Raw genomic sequence first — 23,395 nt, forward strand, 5'->3', positions numbered from 1 at the left:
TTTCATCTCTTCTGTTGTACTTTTTATTCCCATAAGTTTTGCTATTAGTTTTTTTCAAGCTTACAAATTCTTCCTTATGGTCACCCAATGTCTTCTTATATCCTTCATCTCTTTTATCACCTTTAGTTTCAACTTGTTGATTTGATTTAGAAGGTTTGTTTGAACATCTTTAATTCATTGTTTTAACTCCTGAATCTCAGTTGAGGTGTTAGTTTGTTCCTTTGACTGGGCCATATCCTTATGTTTCTTGGTGTGGCTTGTGATTTTTTACTGGCTAAGCATCTGATTTTCTTGATTAGTTTATTCTGGAGGTTGTTTTCTCTCTTTTTCCTGGGGTTTCTTATTGATTGTCTTGAATCTCCATCTTTTCTTTGTTTCTCTCACTGGCCAGTTGTCAGATTGGCTCTGCCTCCCAGGCTTCCTCCCAAAATCAGGCACCTACCATGGCCTGCCACAGGGATCAGAAGTAGACACTGGGCATCCAAGCAAGTTCGCTGTGGTAATACAAATCTGCTGGCTTCCAGTGGTCCTCTGTTTTCCACCAGCCAGCAAGACCTGGGTTGTTTTAGAGCCCTGCTTTGACATTTGGGTCTTCTGTATTTCTCAGCCAAAACAGGGCCAGATTTCCATAACACGGTGTGTAGACCAGATCCAGTGGTCCTGAGAAAGGGTCTGGGGCATCTTACAAGTTTTTCAATTCCCTTGCACCTTCCGGACTGTCCAGCAGATGGCAATGTTTGGTAACTTAATTGTCCTCAGAAACTGCTTTGTGTCCGAGGACAGGCTGCATATACACAGGTTAGCTGAAACTGTGGGGTTCCTATGCCCTCACCTTCCTGGCCAAAATCTGGCTCTATGTGGGACTCCACCTGTGGCAAAGTATTCCCTAAGCTGACCCAGTACTCCAGCTGCCCCCAACTTGTAATTTGAAAGCTATCACCTTGTGCCAGTTTGGATGTATTATGTCCCGCAAAACACCATGTTCTTTAATGCAATCTTGTGTGGGCAGGCATGTTAGTGTTGATTAGGCTGGAGCATATTGATTATTTCCATGGAGGTGTGACTCAATCAGCTGTGGGTGAGACCTTTCATTGAATTATTTCCATGGAGGTGTTGCCCTGCCGATTCAGGGTGGGTCTTCATTGGATCACTGGAGTACTTTAAAAAGCCACACATGCCCAGACGCAGAGCAGCTAGGGGTGACATTTTGGAGAGCAACTGAGAGTGACATTTTGGAGAGGAGCTGCAGCTAAGAGAGGGCAAAATGCCCCAAGAGCAACATTTTGGAGAATGACATTTTGAAACGCAACCTGGGGGCAAGTGGATGCCAGCCACATGCCTTCCAAACTAACAGAGGTTTTCCCAGATGCCAATGGCCATCATTCAGTGAAGGTATCCTGTTTTTTGATGCCTTACTTTGTACACTTTATGGTCTTAAGACTGTACTTTGTGACCAAATAAACCCCCTTTATAAAAGCCAATCCATTTCTGGTATTTTACATAAGAGTGGCATTAGCAAACCGGAACATACCTTTATATATATATATATATATATATATATATATATATATATATATATAGTATTTCACAATAAGGAAATAACTGAAATTATGGTACTGTAACTCTTAACAACTTTGGAAATTTCCTATATAATTACTTGTTAAATCATACTTTGAAAGATATTATTTTTTTGGGATATGTGCTATATTTCACAGTAAGGAAATAAAAAAAAATTTAAAATAAAAAAATATCCAGTGGGCAATATTAATCTTTGTACTTGATCGCTTAGCATTTGATGCTGCTGTCTTCTTCCTTAACTCCCATGATTTCACACTGTCTGTATTTTCCATCTACCTCCCTGGGTGCTTCTTCCCTGTCCCCTATTCATATTCATTTTCATCTCAGTAATTAAATGTTGGCTTACTTCAAAGCTTATTAAGTCCTTGTTCTGGTTTGCTAAAGCTGCCAAAATGCAAAATGCCAGAAATGGATTGGCTTTATAAAGTATATTTATTAGGTTACTTATTTAGGCCATAGAAATGTCTGAACTAAGACATCAACAAGAGGTTACCTCACTGAAGAAAGGCTGATGGCGTCTGGTATTCCTCTGTCACATGGGGAGGCACATGTGAGTCTGCTGGGCCTCTCCTGAGATTAGCTTCTGGTTTCTTTGACTTTCTCCAAAATGTCTCTGGGCTTCTGTTTTAGCTTCTTTCTCTTAGCTCCTGTGCATCCTTGCTTATTTCTCTCTAAGTATCTGGGGGTCCTCTCTCAGCTTACCAGGGGCAAATCTGGATTTCATCTCTTTGCTTCTCTCCCGGTTCTGGGTTCAACGGCTGTCTCCAAAATGTTTCTGAGCATTTTCTCCCTAAGCGTCTCTCTCAGTTTCTCCAAGCATTTGGGTCTGTGTCAGCTCTGAGCTCTCTTAAGGACTCCAGTAAACTAATCAAGATCTACCTTGACTGGGTGGGGTCACATCTCCATGGAAACAATCTAATCAAAAGATCCTACCCACAATAAGCCTGTACCCACAAGACTGGATTAAAAGAACACTTCCTTTGTGGGGTACATAATAGATTCAATCCAGCACAGTTCTTATCTTCTCACACTGTACTCACCTTAATGAATGGCATGCATATAGCCACTAATTTAGAAGTAATCTCTTGACACTGCTCCCCGTGATCTCTCATTTACAGTCTAGTCTAAGACTAGATGACTTTTTTTTTTTTTTTTTTTTTTTTTGCCTCCAAACTATTTAGGAGTTAACCCAAGTTGTCACCACCTTAGTCCAAGCTGGCATCATTTCTTGCTTAGATTTCCAATACCCTGAGCTAAAATAGTACTCTTCCTCATTCACCATTCTCTGACACTACTTTATTTTCCTTCATAGAGCTTTTCATTCTGTGATTTTGTAGACTGGATATTTGTCTATTGTCAGTTCCCCCTTAATAGAGTGTAAATTCCATGAGGTCAAGGATTTTTATTTGTTCATTCCTTTATCTCCAATTCACCGACAGTGCTTGCCACATAGTCACTCAATAAATATTTGTTGACTGATCTACCCATATCCGTTCCTGATCTTTTCCAGTTTTTTTCAGTTTTTTATACTGTGTCTAGAGTCAAAGTGATCTTCAATGCAAATCTGTGATACAAACGTGGCTTAAAATTTTTCAGTGATTTACCATTGCTTTTAGGATAAAGACTGAAATCTTTGATATAGCTTACAAGACTCTGCATTATCTGTTCCTTACCTACCTTTTTTGCCTCTCCTTATGTCCCACTCTTCTTCGAATCAATTTCTCCTCTTTAAGATAACTCCTACTCACTCATTTTTTAGATACAGCTCAAGATTTTCCCACAGAAAGTCTTCCCAAACTACCTACTACCCTCCAGTGAATGTCTGCACACCATCAAGGAACCATTTTGCTTTTCTTCTGAACAATTCCTAAGGTTATGATTATACCTGTAATAGTGTAATTATTTGGTTAATGTCTGCTTTCTGCTCTCAATAGAAAGGAAGGACTCCCTGCCCACTTTTGTTTACCATTGAATGCCCAGCTCCTAGTTCAGTGCCTGATACGTTGTAGATGTTCACTAAATACTTGTTGACAGAATTGATGAATGCAGTTCCTTAAGTAAATCATGTTCTTTTCCCTCCCTCTTGCCTTTGGTACTCGCTGCTTCCTGAAACACCGCTTTACCCTCGTTGGGGCCCTGGCACGTTCCTCTTCCTTAAGCTGATTTTTGATGCCTCTCATTTGAACATATTTCTGTCAGTACACAGTAGTAGTTAATTTATCTGTCTGTATAACCTGTTAGACCATATGCTCTTGCATGCATGGGTCAATTTTTATTCACCTTTGTATTTTAAATTCCCAGCTGTGCCTACCAAACAATATGCCTGTCATTCAATAACTCAGGGAAGTAATAAAAATGAGAAGGTTCAATGGCATAGAAGCATAAGTGACCAAAGTTTCCAAGAGAAGAGTGTAGTCAACAATTGCAGATGCTGCACACAGAGATTGTAGAGAATGAATGAAAAAGAACTAAGAGACCTCTAAAGTTCCTTCCTAAATCAGGCAGCTCTTAAAGGGCAAAGATCTTTTTTCTAACCCATGTTTTGTGTCTTCAACATGTTTAGCAGAAAGATTTGTCTTTTCTCTTCCAAGGCATAAAATTAATTTCCGAACATCCATTCTTTCTAAATTTGCTTTAGTAAGGGAGGGACTTCATGAATAGTAAATATTGTTATTTTACTATTACCACCTATGTAAATGCTGGTATTATTCATTTGTGTTATCCTTAACTAGAAAATCTATTGTTGGGCCATCCCTTGAAATTAGAATGGTTAGGCCTCCACTGAAAGATTTGATACTAATTTAAAACTATCTGTCCATCATCTTCCTTGTAAATAGTTTTTGCTAGTCATCTGATTTGTAACCTTTCCAATCTTTTGTTCAGAAAAAAAAGAGTCTTGGGAAGCTTCTAATCTTTAATAGACTTTGGAACAATTTACTGTAGTTCTTCATCATTTATTTATAGTGTCAAACAGGAGATACAGGCAATACTCTCCTGTTTTACATTAATGTCAATTATACAGGAGAATACAAAGAAACAGTGCCAATTTAGAAGTTGTGAGAATTTTTTAGTTATCTCTTTTTTAAGTCATTTTAGTATGATTGTTAACAGCTATGAAAAATAACATGTAGAGAAGCATAAATAATTGTAGTTTCAGAGTATTCTTGATGAGACTGATTTTACACTTGATAAAAGATGATGTCTTAATATCTACTTGATAACATTGATAAATATGTATCATGAAGGAAGTATCTCCACATTCATATTACTCTCAAATTAGCAGTTTACAGGAAATACAAGAAATAGAGGGAAAAGATTAAGCAACACCAAGAGGAAAAAAATAAGCCAAATCTAGAATGTGACAATTTCTGCAGGACAAAAGTCATGATTTTTCCAACAAATTAATGGTATGAGAAAAGGAGAGGGTACCAGAAGGAGGGCTTTTATGGGCTAACGGAGGTTTAAGAAGCCTAACAAGCAGATGCAGTCTGTAGACATTGAATTCTGATTTGAGCAAATCAAATATAGAAATATAATAAGGGAAATTGAAAATAATGGCAGGGTATTAGATGATATAGCGAATAATTTTTAATTTTATTAGGATGATAACATGGTGGTTATATTTTTTTAAAAAAGGTTCTCAACAAGCAGAGATGCAAATTAAGGTAAGGGTAAGATAACATGACTGGGATTTGCAGTAAGATACTCTGTTAAAACCAAACAAAAGTTGAGGGGTAGTTGATAAACGAAACAAGATTGGGAAATGACAAAATTTTAAGCTGGATGATGGGTACAAAGAGGTTAATGTTATTTTCTCTATTTGAAGTTTTTCGTGATTAAAAAAACAATGAAAGTAAAAGCAGAATCTCTCCTATGACTTTTCATCTAATTGAAAAAAAAATCCAGACTCCTTCCCATGGCCTTCAAAGGCCTGTGGTCTGATTCTAGCTACCTCTCAGGCCTCATCTCCCCTTCTCTGTCTCCACTCCAGCCATTTCTGCCCCACTTGCTTTTCTTAGAATAATATGTCAAGCACAATTTTGCCCCAGATCTTTTCATTTGCCTTTTCTCTGATTAAATTGCTTTTCTCCCAATTATCTGTCTGGCTCACTTCCTCATATCCCTGGGGTCTTTGTTCCAATTTTACTTTAACAGAAAGGCCATTCCCGACCACCCTAATAAAATAACCTCTTTCCCCCAGTTACTGTCCTCACTTACTTAATGTGAAGTATTTTTCTTCATGGAACTTCCCACCATGCATTTATCTATGTGTTTATTGTCTTTCATCCCCAAAAGTGTTTGCTACAACATGGCAGACCCTTTATCTGTTTTATTTCAGTTGTATTGCCAGCACCTAGAATGGTGCCAGGCACTTAATAGGCACTTGATATTTATGAAATAAAAATGTACAAACTTGAGGCCACTTTTAACAGTTAAGTATGTCTCCTTTCCTCTCCCCAATTACTCTGCTTACCCTTGACCTGTGTTTTTATCTTTACCTAAGAATAAGTAGTGAAGTGATTGCCAAGAGCCTTACTCTAGAACAAACACAGAGGTGAAGTATAAAATTTCAAACATCAGGACAGTTTTTAACAGGAAACGCTGAAAAAAGCATATTCCAAATTATTTAGGCTTTTAAGCTTCAATCATATGGAAAGATTTTAGTTTTAATTCTCTTCCTTACTGCTTAAATAATAGAGAATTCTCTGAAATCTGAAGGAACTTTCAAACAGCTTTCTAATTACTTCAAAAATATATATCACAATATTTCTTTCCTTTTTTTTTTTCTGATAAATCCCAGGATAAAGCTCCTCTGATAAAAATGTTGCCCCTGAGTTTGCCAAATTCAATATTTACTTTAATTTGTCAATTATAGTCTTAGTATTAATGGTTGTCAGAGTCAGTATATGCCTTTTGTGAATAATAAGGTCTCAATCTAATCTGTCTTAAAAGGATGGATTTCTTCCAAGTTTCTTTTGCTTTTCTGTTTACCTTCCATTTTAATTCTTGATTTTAATTGTTTATTGCTATTTCTTAATTTGCTGTTTTACTATTATGTCACTTAGACTCATGTTTATTAGTTAGAACTTTGGTTAAAAGAACAGTAACCCAAATCAAAATATTTTAGGGAAAAGGGGGAATTTATTATAAGGATAGTCGATTTCTCAAGTAATAAGCAAATCATGGGCAGGGTAGGGATGCATCTGGTCCTTTAGGAATGACTTCAGTGCTGTTAGGGCATCCTTTCTGTTGACTTCAGGGAGACTGTCAGGAAGCATAGTCTTAGCAGCTCCAAAGAGCTGTCAGGAAGGTATTGGCACCTTCTGCTCAGTTTCTATATAACTTCGAACCAATCAAATGTGGTCTGGGGGATGGCTGTGGTTTTGCTTGGTTGGATATTCAGAAAGTCAGAGCCACACAAGAACATGATTGTCCCCACTGTAGCTAGATGTGGATAGGGGGGACAGCTCCCAGGAAAAGGGAAACATTTGGAACTGACATTATTTTTGGGCTTCTACCAAAATTATCTATATACCTATGTATATTGGAATAGAACACAGTGTTCTGTTGTCTGATATACATATGGTGCAAAAATCATGTCCCTTGATTTGGACATTGTACTTAGCTTTAGGCTTTGCTTCAGCATTGAAGTCATACTGATGCTTATATTGAGGCACTTTACTTTGTATTATTGAACTTTATTTTATTATTCAGTTATACTGTTTAGTAAGCCAGGAAGGAGAAATGGATTAATCAGAGGCAGATTCTTCATTCGGGAACAGAGATACTTGCAGGGAAAGAAGCATACAGTACTTTAAGCAAGAGTCATAAGGCCAGGACACAGTGCTTACTGGAAGGTTCAACTCATTTTTGGTTTTGTTTGAGAAATGGGGAAGAGAAGAGAGAGCGGGGGCACTAGATGATTAGGGAATTAAGGGTGTTGTGTTTACTGGCAATGTTCCATGAATTATTAAATAATCTCTGGAATGGCAATACCAAATCCTCTGCTTTTTACTGGTGATCTTTTAATGGGTAGTAAAACTCATTTGTATATGTCAGCAAATAGATGAGGGCAGAAAAAATAGCACCTATAATTTCACTGTTGTTTTTATTCTTCAGTCATATGATAATATGGCATTCCCTTTCACTAAATCTGTTCCCCTTCGTCCTCTTCCCCACACATGTATATAACTCACAAAGCATTCTGATGTGTTGTAATCTCAGGATTCTCCCTGTCCCTAAAGGGGGGAGTTGTTGCTCCATGAATTATGACACGTTAGGAACGACAGTGTGTTTTAGATCCGCATGGAGAGAGAGGAGTCCTCTTCTCCATCAATTTTGGCAGCTATAACATAGGGACCATATTATGGGTGAAAGTATAATCTCCTGGTACATTCTGTGGTAAAGGAGTTTTAGTGGCTCTGTCCTATACCAACTTTGATTCTGTAGTAGTTAGAGTGTGGACATATCTTGGAGCAGATATAGTAAAAGAAGGTACTTATTTAACTATGTGTAAGTTTCACTAGTAGGAGCAGAAACGAATGGATATTAAAGTTAACATTTGGCCTTGGTTAGAAAAGATAATGTAATGAGTCATCTGGGTGATGTGTATATGCATTGTTTTTCTTTTTCTTTCCTTCCTCCTCCCTCCCCTCCCCTCCCCTCCCCTCCCGGCCCCTCCCGGCCCCTCCCGGTGTCTTATATGGGGAGAGAAGAATAAGCACCAAGCTTTATATAAGGATATATGATCCTTCCAGAGATAACCACTCTTAACATATTGGCATATATCCTTTCAGATTTTTATTCTTTTGTGTACGTTTAACAAAATTGGGAGCATTCTCTTCGATGCATTAACGTATCAGTATTTTAACTAGATACTTTTCTTGATGCACTGAAAGTAATGGGATAAACTGAAAATTCAATTCTAGTCTACATAATGAATATAGTAAATTAATTATTACAAGTTTAGTATATATTAATACCAATATAAAGAAATATTGTTTGACTAAACACTATTTTAAACTCATATTTATAAGTTTATGAATCAGGATTCTTTATATTCACAGATAAATTTGGTAGTTTGTTTTATAAATATAAGATATTATATGTTAGAGAATTAAAAGTTGCTCTTAAGTAAATATATTTATGCCACTATGTTAATTCTGTTTTATGGTTGATTGTGATTTTTAATGTTGGTGTTTTTCTCTGCTTTTCTTCCTAGGTCCAAGTATTTTAGAACATGCTCAAGAGGTGAGCACTTAACTATAGAGGTAAGTACAGCCATGAATTTGATTGGATTAAAAGTACCTTCAGGAGGTCAGAAGGGATTTTTTTTTATGAAGTGGGAAGGAGCTGGACCTAAATTTAATATGGACTGTTGCAGTTCAGTATTCTTGATGCTATTGAAAAAGGAAAGCATTAGGGCAGTGGGTGGGAGAGGAGAGGAGTGGGTAGGGAGAAGTTTGCATAAAATTTAAGATCCTGTTTTTCTAAGAGAATTGGTATTTCTACTTGAGTTTTTTGTTTTTGTTTTTTCACCCTACACAACTGAGGGAGAGGGTATTCCCCTAATAGTAATAGTGGCTCACTAAGGCATTGATTCTAGAGACAGATGGCTTGCCTGCCCTTGCAGAGAGGTATAGTAGTATCAAAGCAGCAAGTTGATTTTAAGCAACTCCCAATAGAATCACTGAGTCACTTTTTCTTCCTATGAAAAACATAATAATAGTAGCTACTATTTACTCAGTCCCTACTGTGTACCAGCCATTCCACCATAAGTTTATGGATGTTATTGCACTTAACTCTTACTACCAGCAATATGAAATAGGTTTCCCATTTTATGGATGAGAAATCACACTTAGGTGAAAAAATGTGGCTATGTTACAACAACCTGTAAGTGGCAGAACCTAAATTCTTGTTTCAAACTGCCTGGCCCCAAAGTATGAACACTGTATTTCACTGCCTTCTATATTAAATAAGGAAACATGTAAACCAGGAATTGGTTTTTTTAAAAAATTACAAATCACTACCACAAAAATCAAGTTTAAGATAATATGTAATTTTAAATAGTTTTAAGTCATTTCTTTAGAATCTTGTCTTTTCTTAACTTTTTGAATTCGTTGTTTTTCTCTAGATCTTTAAACAACACAATATTAATAATAAAACACTTTTCCTTTCCTTCAAGTGGATATTTGTCAAATTATTTATATTTAAATACAGATATTTTAATAATGTGATTTAATAGTAATGACTTTCATTTGATCATTTGATGTAATGGTATCTATCACATTATGATTAAATTAATTTACATTCCTATCTCTAGCAAGACGTTGTTTTTTTGGGTTAGCAAGCTACCATTTAGCAGATTTTCAGTAAATAGTTAGATGAATGAATATATGAATAAATAAACACTTAGAGAAATTCTTATTTGGCTAACTTTCTAGTCCTAGTTTCTCATCTAGTCTTATCTGACTAATTTCAAGGTGAGGAGAAGTGTAATCCCATCCTGCATCAAGGCAAAAAACTGAAAATATTTGTTGAACAGCACAAATGATTGCCACATGTTTTATTTCTACTTTGCTCTATAATTTATTTAAGAACCACCAAAGCAGTGTTCACATCTTGTTCTTTATTATGGCAACGTAACATAAGAAATATTAATTTTCTAACATTTATCAATTTGCCTGCTTAAGAAGTGATATTTAACAGAAATCTAGGTACCTGTCATTTCTCAGAAAGATTGTATTTTAACTCCACTAGTGTTTGTTATGAAAGCAAAAATATATTTTCTAGTATCAGAAATAGGATATTAGCAATAGAATTTAGTTATAGCTGTCCTACTTATCCATGATATTCATATCAACCACAATTATTAACCACTGGTCTAGGTCAAAAATTTGGTAAATATATATCAAATGACTTTGCTATTTAAGGGATCAAGCAATTCTTTCATGCAGCCTAGATAACACCTCAGAATCTGTCCTAAAACAGTAATGCAGGTAGCCTCTTAAATCAGAGTTGGCTTTCAAGATTGAATTTTTTTAAAAAATCTTGCTGTTTATACTTTAGATTGTGTAGTTTGTTCTGAACCCTAGGGAAATGGAAGGTTCTGGAACTGTGAATTTTAAATTCTGGTGTGAAATATTCAATTCAGGTGTAAGTTTTTATTAGTTTTAAGTTTCTGATTATATGGAAAGTCACTAATTCTTTTCATTTTTCATGGAAAGTCATAAATAGGAATGGTATGTTGTAGGATTGTTGAATATATTGAATGGCTGATGTATGAAAAGGCATTTGGGCTAAGATGGCAGCATAGAGAGGAGTAGAAGACTGTTAGCCCCCCCCCCCAGGAACAATTCATAAATGACCAAAAAACTAGTAAATAACCTGGAATAACTGCGGGGAGACAAATGTGACTGTCCACTCATCATCCACCAACCTGAATTGGGAGGAATGCCCGAGATCACAGCATGAAATCAGTAAGTAAAAACTGTGGACCCACACTGAGAACTGAGAGCCAAGAGCCCCTCCCTCACAGAAACCTCACGGTGCTAGAAAGCAGCACTCTCCAAACAAGCAAGTGGACCTCAGCCCAGATCCAACTGGGGTTTTAATATTAACCACTCAATACAGACAGTGAATCCCCAAGAAGCACACAGAGGCTTTTGGTGACAATTGACCTTGGGAGAGTCGGAGGACATATCTGTCTCAGGATGGGGAGCCCAGAGAATTGGGTGCTATCTCTGGCTGACTGGTGAATCTGGGAGCTTTCTGTCCCTTTCTTTCTCTGTGGAGAAAACCTCAGCCATTTTCAGCCCGAAGCGCTTTGCAGTAAAGAAAGCCTCAGCCATTTTAAAATCAAAACACTTTGATCAGCAGAGTCAGAGAAACAAAGAACTTTTTGATATGCAAATGACTTCTCTGGGGTGGGCATAGCTTCCCAAGAGGAAAGGGAGGGACCCAGCTCTACTGTCTGCCTTACCTAAACCAGACCCCAAAGCCTGGGGGAGGAGAACCACAGGCCACACCCTCTTACACCAGCCAGTGACAGGCTGACAGGTGCACCTGCTGGGCAGAAAAGCACAGGTGTGTCAGCCCTCTAAGAAAAATCATCAGGGAAACCGGATACTGAGTATTTCCTCCTTCTGTGACCTGAGCCTGTTCTCGTCTGGGAAAACCTGATTGGGGTGGCCTGGGAGGTCAAATGCCTAGACAACAGAAAACTACAACCTACACTAAGAAAAACGAAGTTATGGCCCAGTGAAAGGGAGAAACGTACACTTCAACTGAGATACAGGAATTTAAACAACTAATGCTAAATCAATTCAAAACGTTTAAAGAAGATTTCGCAAAGAGAGAGGCTGTAAAGAAAACACTGGGCATACATAAGGCAGAAATTGAAAGTTCAAAAAAACAACTAGTAGAATCTATGGAAATGAAAGGCACAACACAAGAGATGAAAGACACAATGGAAACATACAACAGCAGATCTCAAGAGGCAGAAGAAAACACTCAGGAACTGGAGAACGGAACACCTGAAAGCCTACACGCAAAGGAGCAGATGGAGAAAAGAATGAAAAAATATAAGCACCATCTCCAGGAACTTAAGGATTAAACAAAGTACAAGAATGTACATATCATTGTGTCCAGAAGGAGAAGGGAAGGGAAAGGTGCAGAAAGCAATAATAGAGGAAATAATTAATGAAAATTTACCATCTCTTACGAAAGACGTAAAATTACAGATCCAACAAGCACCAGCATACTCCAAACAGAATAGGTCTGAATAGGCCTATGCCAAGACACTTAATAATCAGATTATCAAATGTCAAAGACAAAGAGAGAATCCTGAAAGCAGCAAGAGAAAAGCAATCCATCACATACAAAGGAAGCTTAATAAAACTATGTGCGGATCTTTCAGCAGAAACCATGGAGGCAAGAAGGAAGTGTTGTAATATATTTAAGATACTGAAAGAGAAAAACCACCAACCAAGAATCCTATATCCAGCAAAGCTGTCCTTCAAATATGAAGGAGAGCTCAAAATATTTTCCGACAGACAATGAGAGACTTTGTGAACAAGACACCCGCCCTACAGGAAATACTAAAGGGAGCGCTACAGAGTGATAGGAGAAGACAGGAGTGTGTGGTTTGGAACACAGTTTTGGGAGATGGTAGCACAGCAATGTAAGTACACTGAAGAAAGATAACTATGAATACGGTTGAGAGAGGAAGGTTGAGAGAATGTGAGACACCAGGAGAAAGGAGGAAAGATAAAGACTGGGACTGTGTAACTCGGTGTAATCTAGAGTGTCCAACAATTGTGATGAAAAGTACAAATATGTTCTTTTACGAAGGAGAACAAGCAAATGTTAACCTTGCAAGGTGTTAAAAATGGGGAGGCATTGGGGGAGGGATGCAATCATTGTAAACTAGAGACTGTAACTAACAGAATCATTGTATTATGCTTCCTTTAATGTAACAAAGGCTATATACCAAGGTAAATGCAGGTAAGAGCGGGGATAGGGGAGGCATGTTAGAAACTTGACATTGGTAGTGTTGTCTGACTCTTTACTCTACTTTGATTTAAAGTTATTTTTCCTTTTGCTGCTTCCTAGCTGTCATTTTTTTTTCCTCTTTCTTTTTCCTCTCCACCTTCTTTGACTCTCCCTCCGGCCTTGTGGAAGAAATGTAGATGCCCTTATGTAGATAGTGGTGAAGGTGCTGAACACATAAATATGTGACCATACAGAGAACCATCGATTGTTTACTTAGGATGGAATGTATAGTGTGTGAACAAAACCATCTTAAAAAAAAAATGGGTTGATGACAAAACCTTGAGGGCAATATACTGAGTGAAATAAGCCAGACACATAAGGACAAATATTGCAGGGTCTCACTGATAGGAACTAATTATAATATGTAAACTCATAGACATGAAATATAAGGTACCAAGATATAGGATGAGGCTTAAGAATGGGGAGCGGTTTCTTAGTATGAGCAGAATGTTCAACTAGGATGAATTTAAATGTTTGGAAATGAACAGAGGTGTTGGTAGCAAGATGTGAGAATAACTAACAGTGCCGAATGGTGCATGAATGAGGTGGAAAGGGGAAGCTCAGAGTCATATATGTCACCAGAAGGAAAGTTGGAGGTCAAAAGATGGGAATGTATAAAACTGAATCCTATGGTGGGCAATGTCCATGATTAGCTATACAAATATTAAAAATCTCTTCCATGAACCAGAACAAATGTATGACAATACAGTTAGAAGTTAATAATAGAGGGGCATATAGGGAAGAAATATATACCTATTGCAAACTATATACTACAGTTAGTAGTATCTCAATGTTCTTTCATAAACAGTAACAAATGTACTATACCAACACTACAAGTCAACAATTGAGGGTGGTTGGTTACAGATATGGGAGGATTCGAGTTTCCTTTTTTTTTTCTTTTTTCATCTTTCACTTTATTTCTTGTCTGGAGTAATGAAAAGTTTCTAAAAATTAAACAAAAATTAAGTGTGGTGATGGATGCACAGCTGTATGAGGGTACCAGGGGCAACTGATTGTGCACTTTGGATCTTTGGATGATTGTATGGTATCTGAACAATCCCAATAAAATTTAAAAAGGAAAAAAAAAAGGCATTTGGCTTTCAATATCTTACAAATATAGTAGTATATTATTTTTAAGGTGAAAGTGACTTATAATTTCTTTTAAGCTATATGCCTTAGACAACCATCCCTCCTAACACTTGTTTTCTTGTTCTTTCAGTTTGAGAATCTAGTAGAAAGTGATGAGGTAAGTATTTCCATAATAGCACAAAACCCATATTTGTTGTTCTCATTAATCATCTCATTAGTTCTAATCCTTAATTATACTTTCTAAATTTTAATTTAATTTAAAATTTTTTTAGTTTTGTAATTTTTATTGTTTTGGTATGTAAAATTACTTTTCAGTCCTTTTTTTGTCATTTCCTTCTTTTACTAATTTATATTAACAAATCCAGAATTTTCTAGTATGGTATAAATAACATTAGATTATAGAAATAATATGTAACAGGTGTAGAACTTGAGGAACTTCAAAAAGGGATCATTTCTAACCTTTTGCTATCATGTAAGTAAAATATCTCAGCAATCCAGAGTAAACCCTTTCTTTTATTATATTTTTCATGGATTTCTGAGGGTTGAATTTATACAATCAATTTCTGACTTGAACTTACCTCTTTTAACGGTTATTTATATCGATTTCTGCATTTCATTGAAATCTAAAATTCAATTTTAAGATACACTCCAAGTACAGAAGTCTTAAAATATGGGCAGAAAAAAGTGCAACTTAGATTTAGTGAAATGTGGTATATATTCTTAATAGAAGAGCTTTAGTTTGTTTGCTAATTTCCAACTTTATCACTAAACTAATTGTATGAGTTTGTGCAAAGTAACCTCCCTAAGACCTACCTTCAACATCTCTAAGTGGAGGATCATTGCAAACACTTGACCTTTTTTCATTTTTGTTTTCTAGTGAAAGAGGAAATGTATCAAGCCTTTCCTTTAAAAACTTAAGTTGTTCTTTGGCCCAGCATTTTATATCATGTGTACCAAATACTAGACTCGCAATGTGTATTAGCATATTAAATGTTCTTGGGAGAATCATTGTTAAAGAAAATTATTTAAACATGTTTAATTCAGCATTTCCCAAATTAATTTGGGTATTAATCCTTTTAAGAAAATAATATAAATTTTATTATCATCTAGTAGAACACATTTAGGAAAAGATCCTATCCTTTTGCTCCCTCAGCTAAATTTCTCCCATATATTCTGAAGTTTTCTTCGTAGATCCTAGTTTCTTTCCCTTCCCAAAGGTCACTTTAATCTCCATCTCTTTTTTAAAAATAGTTTAAGCAAACACTAGACATATTTTCAAGGCTTCTGACAAATACTAAATGTAAAAGAATTCTTCCAGCCTCTGATATAGTTGATCATGTGGTTCCATGTGTTTTCCTAAAGTGCTTTTTGTTTGTTTGCTCAAGGTTTTTTTTTTTTGTTTTTGCTAACCAATATTTTTCTCTCTAGTGTTACATTTGGCATTTGTTTTTGTTGAAAGTCATCCTATTTTGTTGTGCTATTTCCTAAAATTCATTTAGACCACTTGGAATTTTATTTCTGGGTATTACTTAGTCGTATATTTTAACTCTGTCGTTAAGATGTGAACTGCTTACTTGTGTAAGAGATGTGTAAACCTGAGTCAGTCTTGAAAATAGTTATGGTTTGCTTTAGAAAAAAAAATGTAGGTAATTTCATAACCCTGTGAAAGAAAAATATAAGTGGTGAGGACATGGAGAATATGTTGTCTAGTACCATTCCAATTCCAGAAGTTCATTTTGTATATAGTATGTTTTTGTTAGAAAAAATGAAAAGAAATATCCAGCAAATGGTTGCTATATTATTAATCTAGATAATAAACTAAATTTTGCCTTTGAGAAATAGTAAAATTTTAAAGCTTTTTGTTTAAAAAACTTTTAATAATGAAAAAACATTTTACTATGATAGCAGAAGGTAAGTAGAAAATATTTTTTATTGAATGAAAATTTTATTGGTTTGCTTTAAATAGAATTCAGCTAGTGGAATTTCTTTAATTGTTTAATTTTTGTACAGGGGGAAAGCCCAGGAAGCAGTCATCGGTAAGGCTTTTTTTTTTTTTTTTTAAAAGCTTCTGTTTGAATTCTGAGAAGCAAAGACTCCAGGCTGGATTGTTTACTTGCTTTGAGACATTAACTGTTTGCATTTACAATCTTAGTTACATCTTTCTATATAATTGAGACAAATGATAAATATCTCAAAATATTGTTTGTGTTATTAAATAATTGTGTATAAGTGCCTATGTGCTTCCTATTGAACCTAAGTTGTTATATGTTTTTAATTTTCTAAAAGTCATTTAATTTTGATAAATATATTTCCTCTAAGATTTTTACCATTATCCTCCTCTACCTTCCTTATGGCAATCTAAAACTTGTTTTACTAATCAGAAGCTTTTTATACCTTTCAATAGTAACTAGAGCCTTGATATTACATTTTATTTAAGCAGCCCCTTTATGTTCTTTTAAAACTACGTTTTTTTACTTGAAAAAGAAGCCCCATCTATTTTTAACTCAAAAGAAAGTACTTAATATCAAGAAAATATTTTCATATAATACTTGATAGTTTGAATCCATGTTTCTTAGTTTTTTTAGTTTAGCAAACATTTATTAAGCAACTACCATGTGCCAGCCACAGTGCTAGGCACTAGGAACTAAAAAATCAGACATATTCTCTGTATTAGAAGAACGTCATGTTCTGGGAGATCAATCCCAGAAATGACTAATTTCAGTATGAGATTGGAAAAGTGATTAAATAGTGATTGTAAAGCATGCTAGGAAAACCTAGAACAGGGACCCTTGGCCCAAAGTGTATAAGAGGTGGTGTGTCCAAGAAGACTTCTTTAAGGAGGTGACAAACCTGGATTGATCCTTGAAGGGCTGGTTAGTGGTAACTATTCACGCAGAGGAGGAGGGCATCCCAGGCAGAAGGAATTGCATGAACAAAAGAATGGAGATGTAAAACAGCATGGTGTTTTAGGGGGTGGGGGAGAATGACAGGCAGCCATTATATACTTTATGGAGTATGAAGTTTAGATGAATAGTAATAGATAAGGTAGATGAGAAGTCAGATCATAAAAAGCCTTTTATGCTATATTAATTAGTTCCGACTTTGATCTTGAAGGCAATTGCTATCTCTAATACATCCGGGTGGAACTGACTAGCATTTGGAAACTAAACTTGAAATACTTGCATCAGAGGAATGCATCAGAGGAATGCAAATTAAACCACAACGGGGTACCTTTTCACAGCCACTATACTGGCTAATATAAAAAAGAGACTGACAAATCCAGATGTTAATGATAATATGGAGCAACTGAAATTCTCACACCCCTGATGAGAGTATTAAAATATCATAACTACTTTGGAGAACTGTTTGGAGATCTTTTTTGTAAGGTTACATCTACCCCGTGACTCAGCAGTTCTACTTCTGAGTATTTATCCAATAGAAATGAAAACACATACCCTCAAAAGACTGTACAAGAATGTTTATAGTAGCCTTATTCATAATAACTAAAAACTAGAAATGTCTATCAGTAGATGAATGGATAAATAAATTATAATGCATTCATACAATGGAACACTTCTCAGAAATAAAAAGGAATGTGCTATTGACACATGCAAAAACATGGGTGAAAAAAAGAATTAAAAACAAAAAATAAAAACAGAGAAAACATGGGTGAATCCCACAGGCATTATATTGAAAGAAGTCTGACACACACAAAATATATACTGCATAATTTATTTTTATAAAGTCAAAGACCAGGCAAAAACTAAGTTATGGTGACAGAAATCAGAAAGTGGTTGGGGCAGGGGCAGGGGGGAGGCCTGAGGGGTGGAAAATTGACTGGAAAGGTTCACAAGGCAGCTTTGTTAGGTGATAGAAATGGTGGTAGTTACATGGGTGTATAGAATCGTCAAAACTTAATGAACTGGATCCTTAATTTCTGTGTATTTTATTGAGGTATAATGTAAATATACATTTACATTATATATGTAAAGTAAATTATACCTCAATTAAAGAAGAAAAAAAAGGAAATAAAAGCCCTAGCTAGAATTTAGAGCTAGAGGAACATACATAGGAGACATTATACATAGATACTTAAAACCATGGTAGTTGTCAAAATGTGGGATGCAGGAAGAGGGATGGAGGATGACTGGTGGAGCATGGAGAGAAGGCAGTGGTCTGGAAGTAGGCAGGCCCTGGAAGACGACTCTGAAGATGATCTAGAAGCAGTGGACAGAAAGTAGTAGGAGAGCATGGGGTATGAAGGGAGGAGACAGAGAGAGACAGACTGACAGACAAGATGGGATGGAGGGAATGGTCACCAGTGTGTCACATGACACTGAGATAATAAGATAAGGATTTAAAATTGTTGATTGTAACTGGCAATATAGAAGCCATTGATTACCTTTGTTAGAGTTATTTGAGAGGCAAAAGTGATGAGAGCAGAGACAGAGACTACAGTGAGTTGATGAGTGAATGGGAGGTAAGAACATGAAGGTAAGAGAAGCATAGTAAATAGTTGAGAGCAAGGAGAGCTAGTCTACCTGGGTTCAAATTCTGGCTTTGCCACATACTACATGTCTTAGTTCTGCCTTGCCTGCTATGACAGATACCACACAGTGGTTGGCTTAAGCAACAGGAATTAGTTGTCTCATGGTTTTGGAGGCTAGAAGCCCTTCAACAGGCCATGCTTTGTCCTGGAATCTGTAGTGTTATGGTGCTGGCTTGCTGCAATCCTTGGCTTGCATCTCTATGTCTGTCTCCAGGCAATCTCCTTCATTCTCTAGCTGATGCTTCTGCTTTCTACTTCTATGTCCAATTTCCTTTATTATAAGGACTTCAGCCATATTGGGTTAGGGCCCACCCTTATTCAATTTGGCCTAATCTTAACTAATAATAACATCCTGAAAGGTCCTATTTATAAATGGGTTCACACCCATTTGTAAGGAGTATGGATTAAGAAGTAAATATGTCTTGTGGGAGATAAGATTCATTCCCCAACACTATATGTGACTTGCTTGGACATAATCTTAATCTCTCTTAGTCTCTTTTCCCTCCTACGGATAAACACTATATCTACTTTAAAGAGTTGTTGTGAGAATTAAAATTAGTTAATATATGTAAAGCACTTAGAGGAGAGCCTGTCGTATAGGAAGTGCTGGATGTGCCAACTCTTGATACTATACATTTAATTTCAGGAATTTGAGCTAAAATAGGAAGGAGAAGAAACAGGTAAAATGAAGGATTTTCCCTCTTCCTGTCTTCTTTCTTGTCTTTCTTCCTCCTTCTTTCCTTCACATGGGAGAGAGGTGAAAAAGCAGACAAAAAGTCTAGGTTGAAGATGAATAGAGATGTTAGAATAGCAATGTTCTAAAGCGTTCTCTGGAATGCAGGGGTGTGGGATGCGTGTAGTGGAAGGAAGGTGTCAGTAATAAATACATCAAGAGTGTAGGTGAAGTAGGTGACCTTGAACATGTAAAGGAACACCTCTTTAGATAAGGTTAAGGAAAGACTAGTGAGGATATACTTAATAAGAAGGGTGTGTGAAAAGAAGCTGAGGGGGTTCATGGTTGATGTTCCCTTTCTCTTAAAGTGAAGTGAAATGAGTTTGAATGAGGAACTTAAGGAGTTTGTGAAGATTTTGTTAGTGTAGGATGTGAGAGGGAATTGACTGTGTAGAAGTAAGAGGATTATTGTTTGGGGCCGAGGGCCAAATTGATATTGGATTTTCTCTAGCATTCCTCAGGAGAAAGGAGTAATTATGGACATGATCCAAGGTTGGAGTGTGAGTGAAGTGGGTGAACGTGGCATAGTGACAGGAGTGCAGGAAAGTTGAGTGTTGGTAAGAAAATAGTTCAGGTCCATATTAGTTGTAAGTGAAGTAAACCCTGATGATCAGGATAGGTAACTGTGATAAAAGGGGAGGATCAAGGGCTTGGCGAGCCCAGAGTGATTGAGCAAGATGAAGTGTAGGGTATTGGAAATGAGAGTATAAGAGCCCCAGAATAGTGTAAAGACTAAGATTGGAGTATGGAGTGCTAAAGTTTATATTTTATGGTGAACATTCTAGGATGAGGTCTGGAGTATATGTCCATGTAAGTTAGACAGCTGAAGTAGAGCCAGGGTAAAGGTAAATGGAGTCCACATTTCTTAAAAGGTGGTTGTAGTTCTAAAAAATACTCTGATAATAGATTTGACTTATATGTCAGAATAAGGCAAATGTATCCTTTTTTACTCTAACAGTTGAAATCATAGCCTCAAATTACTTTAGTACATTTTTTCTTAAGCTTTCTACCTTGAGATAACTTCAAACTTATAGAACAGCTGCACAAATAATACAAAACCCATACAGAGAACTCCAACATAGGCCCCATACCATACCCAGATTCACCAACTTCAACAGTTTGCCACATTTGCTATACCATTACATCATCCATCCATCCATCCATCCATCCATCATCTCCCCCTCCCCCCACCTTCTCTGTTTTCTAAACATTTGCGTGTAGGTTATATACATCATGCTCCTTGAACACATAATACTTCCATGTATGTTTCCTGCAAACAAGGATATTCACTTATGTAACCACCTTAAGTACAGTTATCAAGTTCAACATTGATACAAAGCTTTCAGTTTGTATTCCAGTTTTTTCATATGTTCCAGTAATGCCCTTTTGGACCTTTTCTCCTCCATTATTGGATACAGTCCAGGATCATATATTGCATATAATTCTCATTGTCTCTTTAATTTTTCTTTCTTTTTTTAAAAAAATTATGGAAACATGTATACAACATAAACTTTCCTATCTCAGCCATGTCCAAGCATACTATTCAGTGGGATTAATCACATTCACAATGTTTTGCTTCCCTCACTACCATCCATTACCAGAACTTTCCCATCATCCCAAACAGAAACCTTATACCCATTAGGCATTAACTCCCCATTCCCCCTCCCTCATGTCCCTGGTTACCTGTACTCTCTGTCTCTATGTTTTTGAATATTCTAGCCATTTTGTATAAGTGGAGTGATACAGTATCTGTCCCTTTGTGTCTGACTTATTTTACTCAATGTGATATCTTCACGGTTCATCTATGTAGTGGAATGTATCAGAAGGTCATTCCTTTTTAAGGCTAATATTCCATTGTATGTATATACCACATTTTGTTTATCCATTCATCTGCTAATGGGCATTTGGGTTGCTTCCACTTTCTGGTTATTGTGCATAATGCTGCTAAGAACACTGGTATACAAGTATCTGTCCGAATAACTGTTCTTAATTCTTGTGAATATATTCCTAAATGTGGAGTTGCCTGGTGAATTGGTAGTTCTGTTTAATTTTTGAGGAACTACCAAACTGTTTTTCACAGTAGTTTGCATCACTTTGCATTCCCACCAACAATGTATGGGGGTTCCTATTTCTCTGCATCCTCTCCAGCCCTTATTATTCTCTGTTTTTAAAATATTAGCTCTTTAGTGGGTGTGAAGTGTTACTTTAATATAGTTTTGACAGTGAAATTTCAGAATTTCACTGGCTTTGTGAGTGTTATTTGCACTCAGACTCATCAGTTTTTCCTCTTTTCTCCTTTTTCTCTCTAGGCCTCTTACTGAGGAAGAAATTGTTGACCTAAGAGAGAGGCATTATGATTCTATTGCTGAAAAACAGAAAAATCTTGATATGAAAATTCAAAAAGAGGTAAAAATCTTTTATGTTGCTTAAACATGTTATAACACATGTTTATAGGGAAGATTTGTCATTAAAGAAGTGTATAGTCATTGGACCTGTGTTTAGATATATACAGATGAACATGATTTAAAAGTAAAAGAACATTATTCTGGCAAATTACAGTGTTTTAGTTTGGCTTAGTTTATCAGAGGTCATTTTCTATCAAAAAAATGAAGATGATACATTCTTTAAAAAATAGTTTCTTAATTCACACATAGGAGCTTCTGGCAAGAACATGCATTTTTGTGGTCAAAACCAACTTTTAAAATAATTACTCTGCTTCACAGTAAGTGCTTTTTTTGAAGTGTTTTTGTCAACTTCTTCATTCTCTATAAGTGTAACAAGTACTTTTAGAAATAATAAATGTTATATTTATGTTAATGTGTTTGCAGAAGTGGCCTATAGTTAAAGTTTTTCTATTCTCTAAACTAAAAGGAATTAGTCTTATTCCATCATACATTTAAATAGCCTGTTTAGTACCGCTTAGTGATTTCAAAAGCATTCACTTAAACTACACACTAGATGCTAATATTAGTCTAAAGAATTGTGTTGAAATTTGATTTTTAATTAGATTTGACATACAGTAGAGTATCACTAAAGCAGTTTGTATGCCATTATTATGAATGACAAGAATTTAAATTTGAAAGTAATTTTTGAATAGCTTGATAATAAAATTAAGGAGGCATGCATCAATGTTAATTAGATGGAGAGTCATGAATTTTGTGAAAGCTTATTAGTCACTTTAGTAGACAGTGATATGATTGGCCTTAGTTTTGGAGACCTTGGAGTTGTGAGGCCCAAAACCATTAAACTTATCAGGGATGTATGTATTGATATAATTTTTGAGAATATAGATCATTACATATTCTAAGAAAAACAATTCTGTATTTATACAAGTTAGATGCTCCTACTTCATAGTTCAGCTTTTAAAGAATTCTGTGAAGTGTTTGATATGTTTGATTTGTTTTGTAAAAAGATAAATTAAAACATGAGCAATCATAAAATTTCAATTATGTTATGCATTGTAGAGATCAATTACTTTTTAATAATTTATTTTTATTTCATAGAAACATTTTATTTTTAGAGCAGTTAGACAGGTTCTGATTTTTGTTAATCCTTATTGTTTTGTTCATGTACAGTTAGCCTTACAAGAAGAGAAGTTAAGACTAGAAGAAGAAGCTTTATACGCTGCACAGCGTGAAGCAGCCAGGGCAGCAAAGCAGCGAAAGCTCTTGGAGGTGAGGGGAAAAGACCCCAACATATATTAGGGCTGCTTTTCTCCTTATTTTTCTGACAAATCTTAGTTGGGACTTCTTCTTTCTAGACTTAAGGGCCTCTTATTTAACATTTATGTATATATTCTCAGGGATATAAAGGCAAATTAGTCAATCTTTTACAGTGAGAAATAACATCAATTTACTCACTTGATATTGAATGCTGTTTAGCTTTAGGTTAGC

The 23,395-nt window shown here is 35.9% G+C and overlaps 1 protein-coding gene across 2 annotated transcripts in view; it reads left to right on the forward strand.

Moving 5' to 3' along the window:
* Positions 1 to 23,395, forward strand: part of AP1AR (adaptor related protein complex 1 associated regulatory protein) — a 49,706-nt gene that overhangs the window by 15,776 nt on the left and 10,535 nt on the right. Inside the window, exons 2-6 of one of the 2 annotated variants that reach the window (XM_037830470.1) lie at positions 8,801 to 8,849; positions 14,351 to 14,377; positions 16,231 to 16,256; positions 21,812 to 21,908; positions 23,078 to 23,176. In XM_037830470.1, coding sequence (XP_037686398.1) covers positions 8,801 to 8,849; positions 14,351 to 14,377; positions 16,231 to 16,256; positions 21,812 to 21,908; positions 23,078 to 23,176 — 298 coding nt within the window. The remainder of the gene's footprint in view (positions 1 to 8,800; positions 8,850 to 14,350; positions 14,378 to 16,230; positions 16,257 to 21,811; positions 21,909 to 23,077; positions 23,177 to 23,395) is intronic. The other variant, XM_037830471.1, reaches the window with a different exon arrangement.

The sequence above is a fragment of the Choloepus didactylus genome, chromosome 3 (genome assembly GCF_015220235.1).
Source record: "Choloepus didactylus isolate mChoDid1 chromosome 3, mChoDid1.pri, whole genome shotgun sequence".
In the NCBI taxonomy this organism is placed as follows: domain Eukaryota; kingdom Metazoa; phylum Chordata; class Mammalia; order Pilosa; family Megalonychidae; genus Choloepus; species Choloepus didactylus.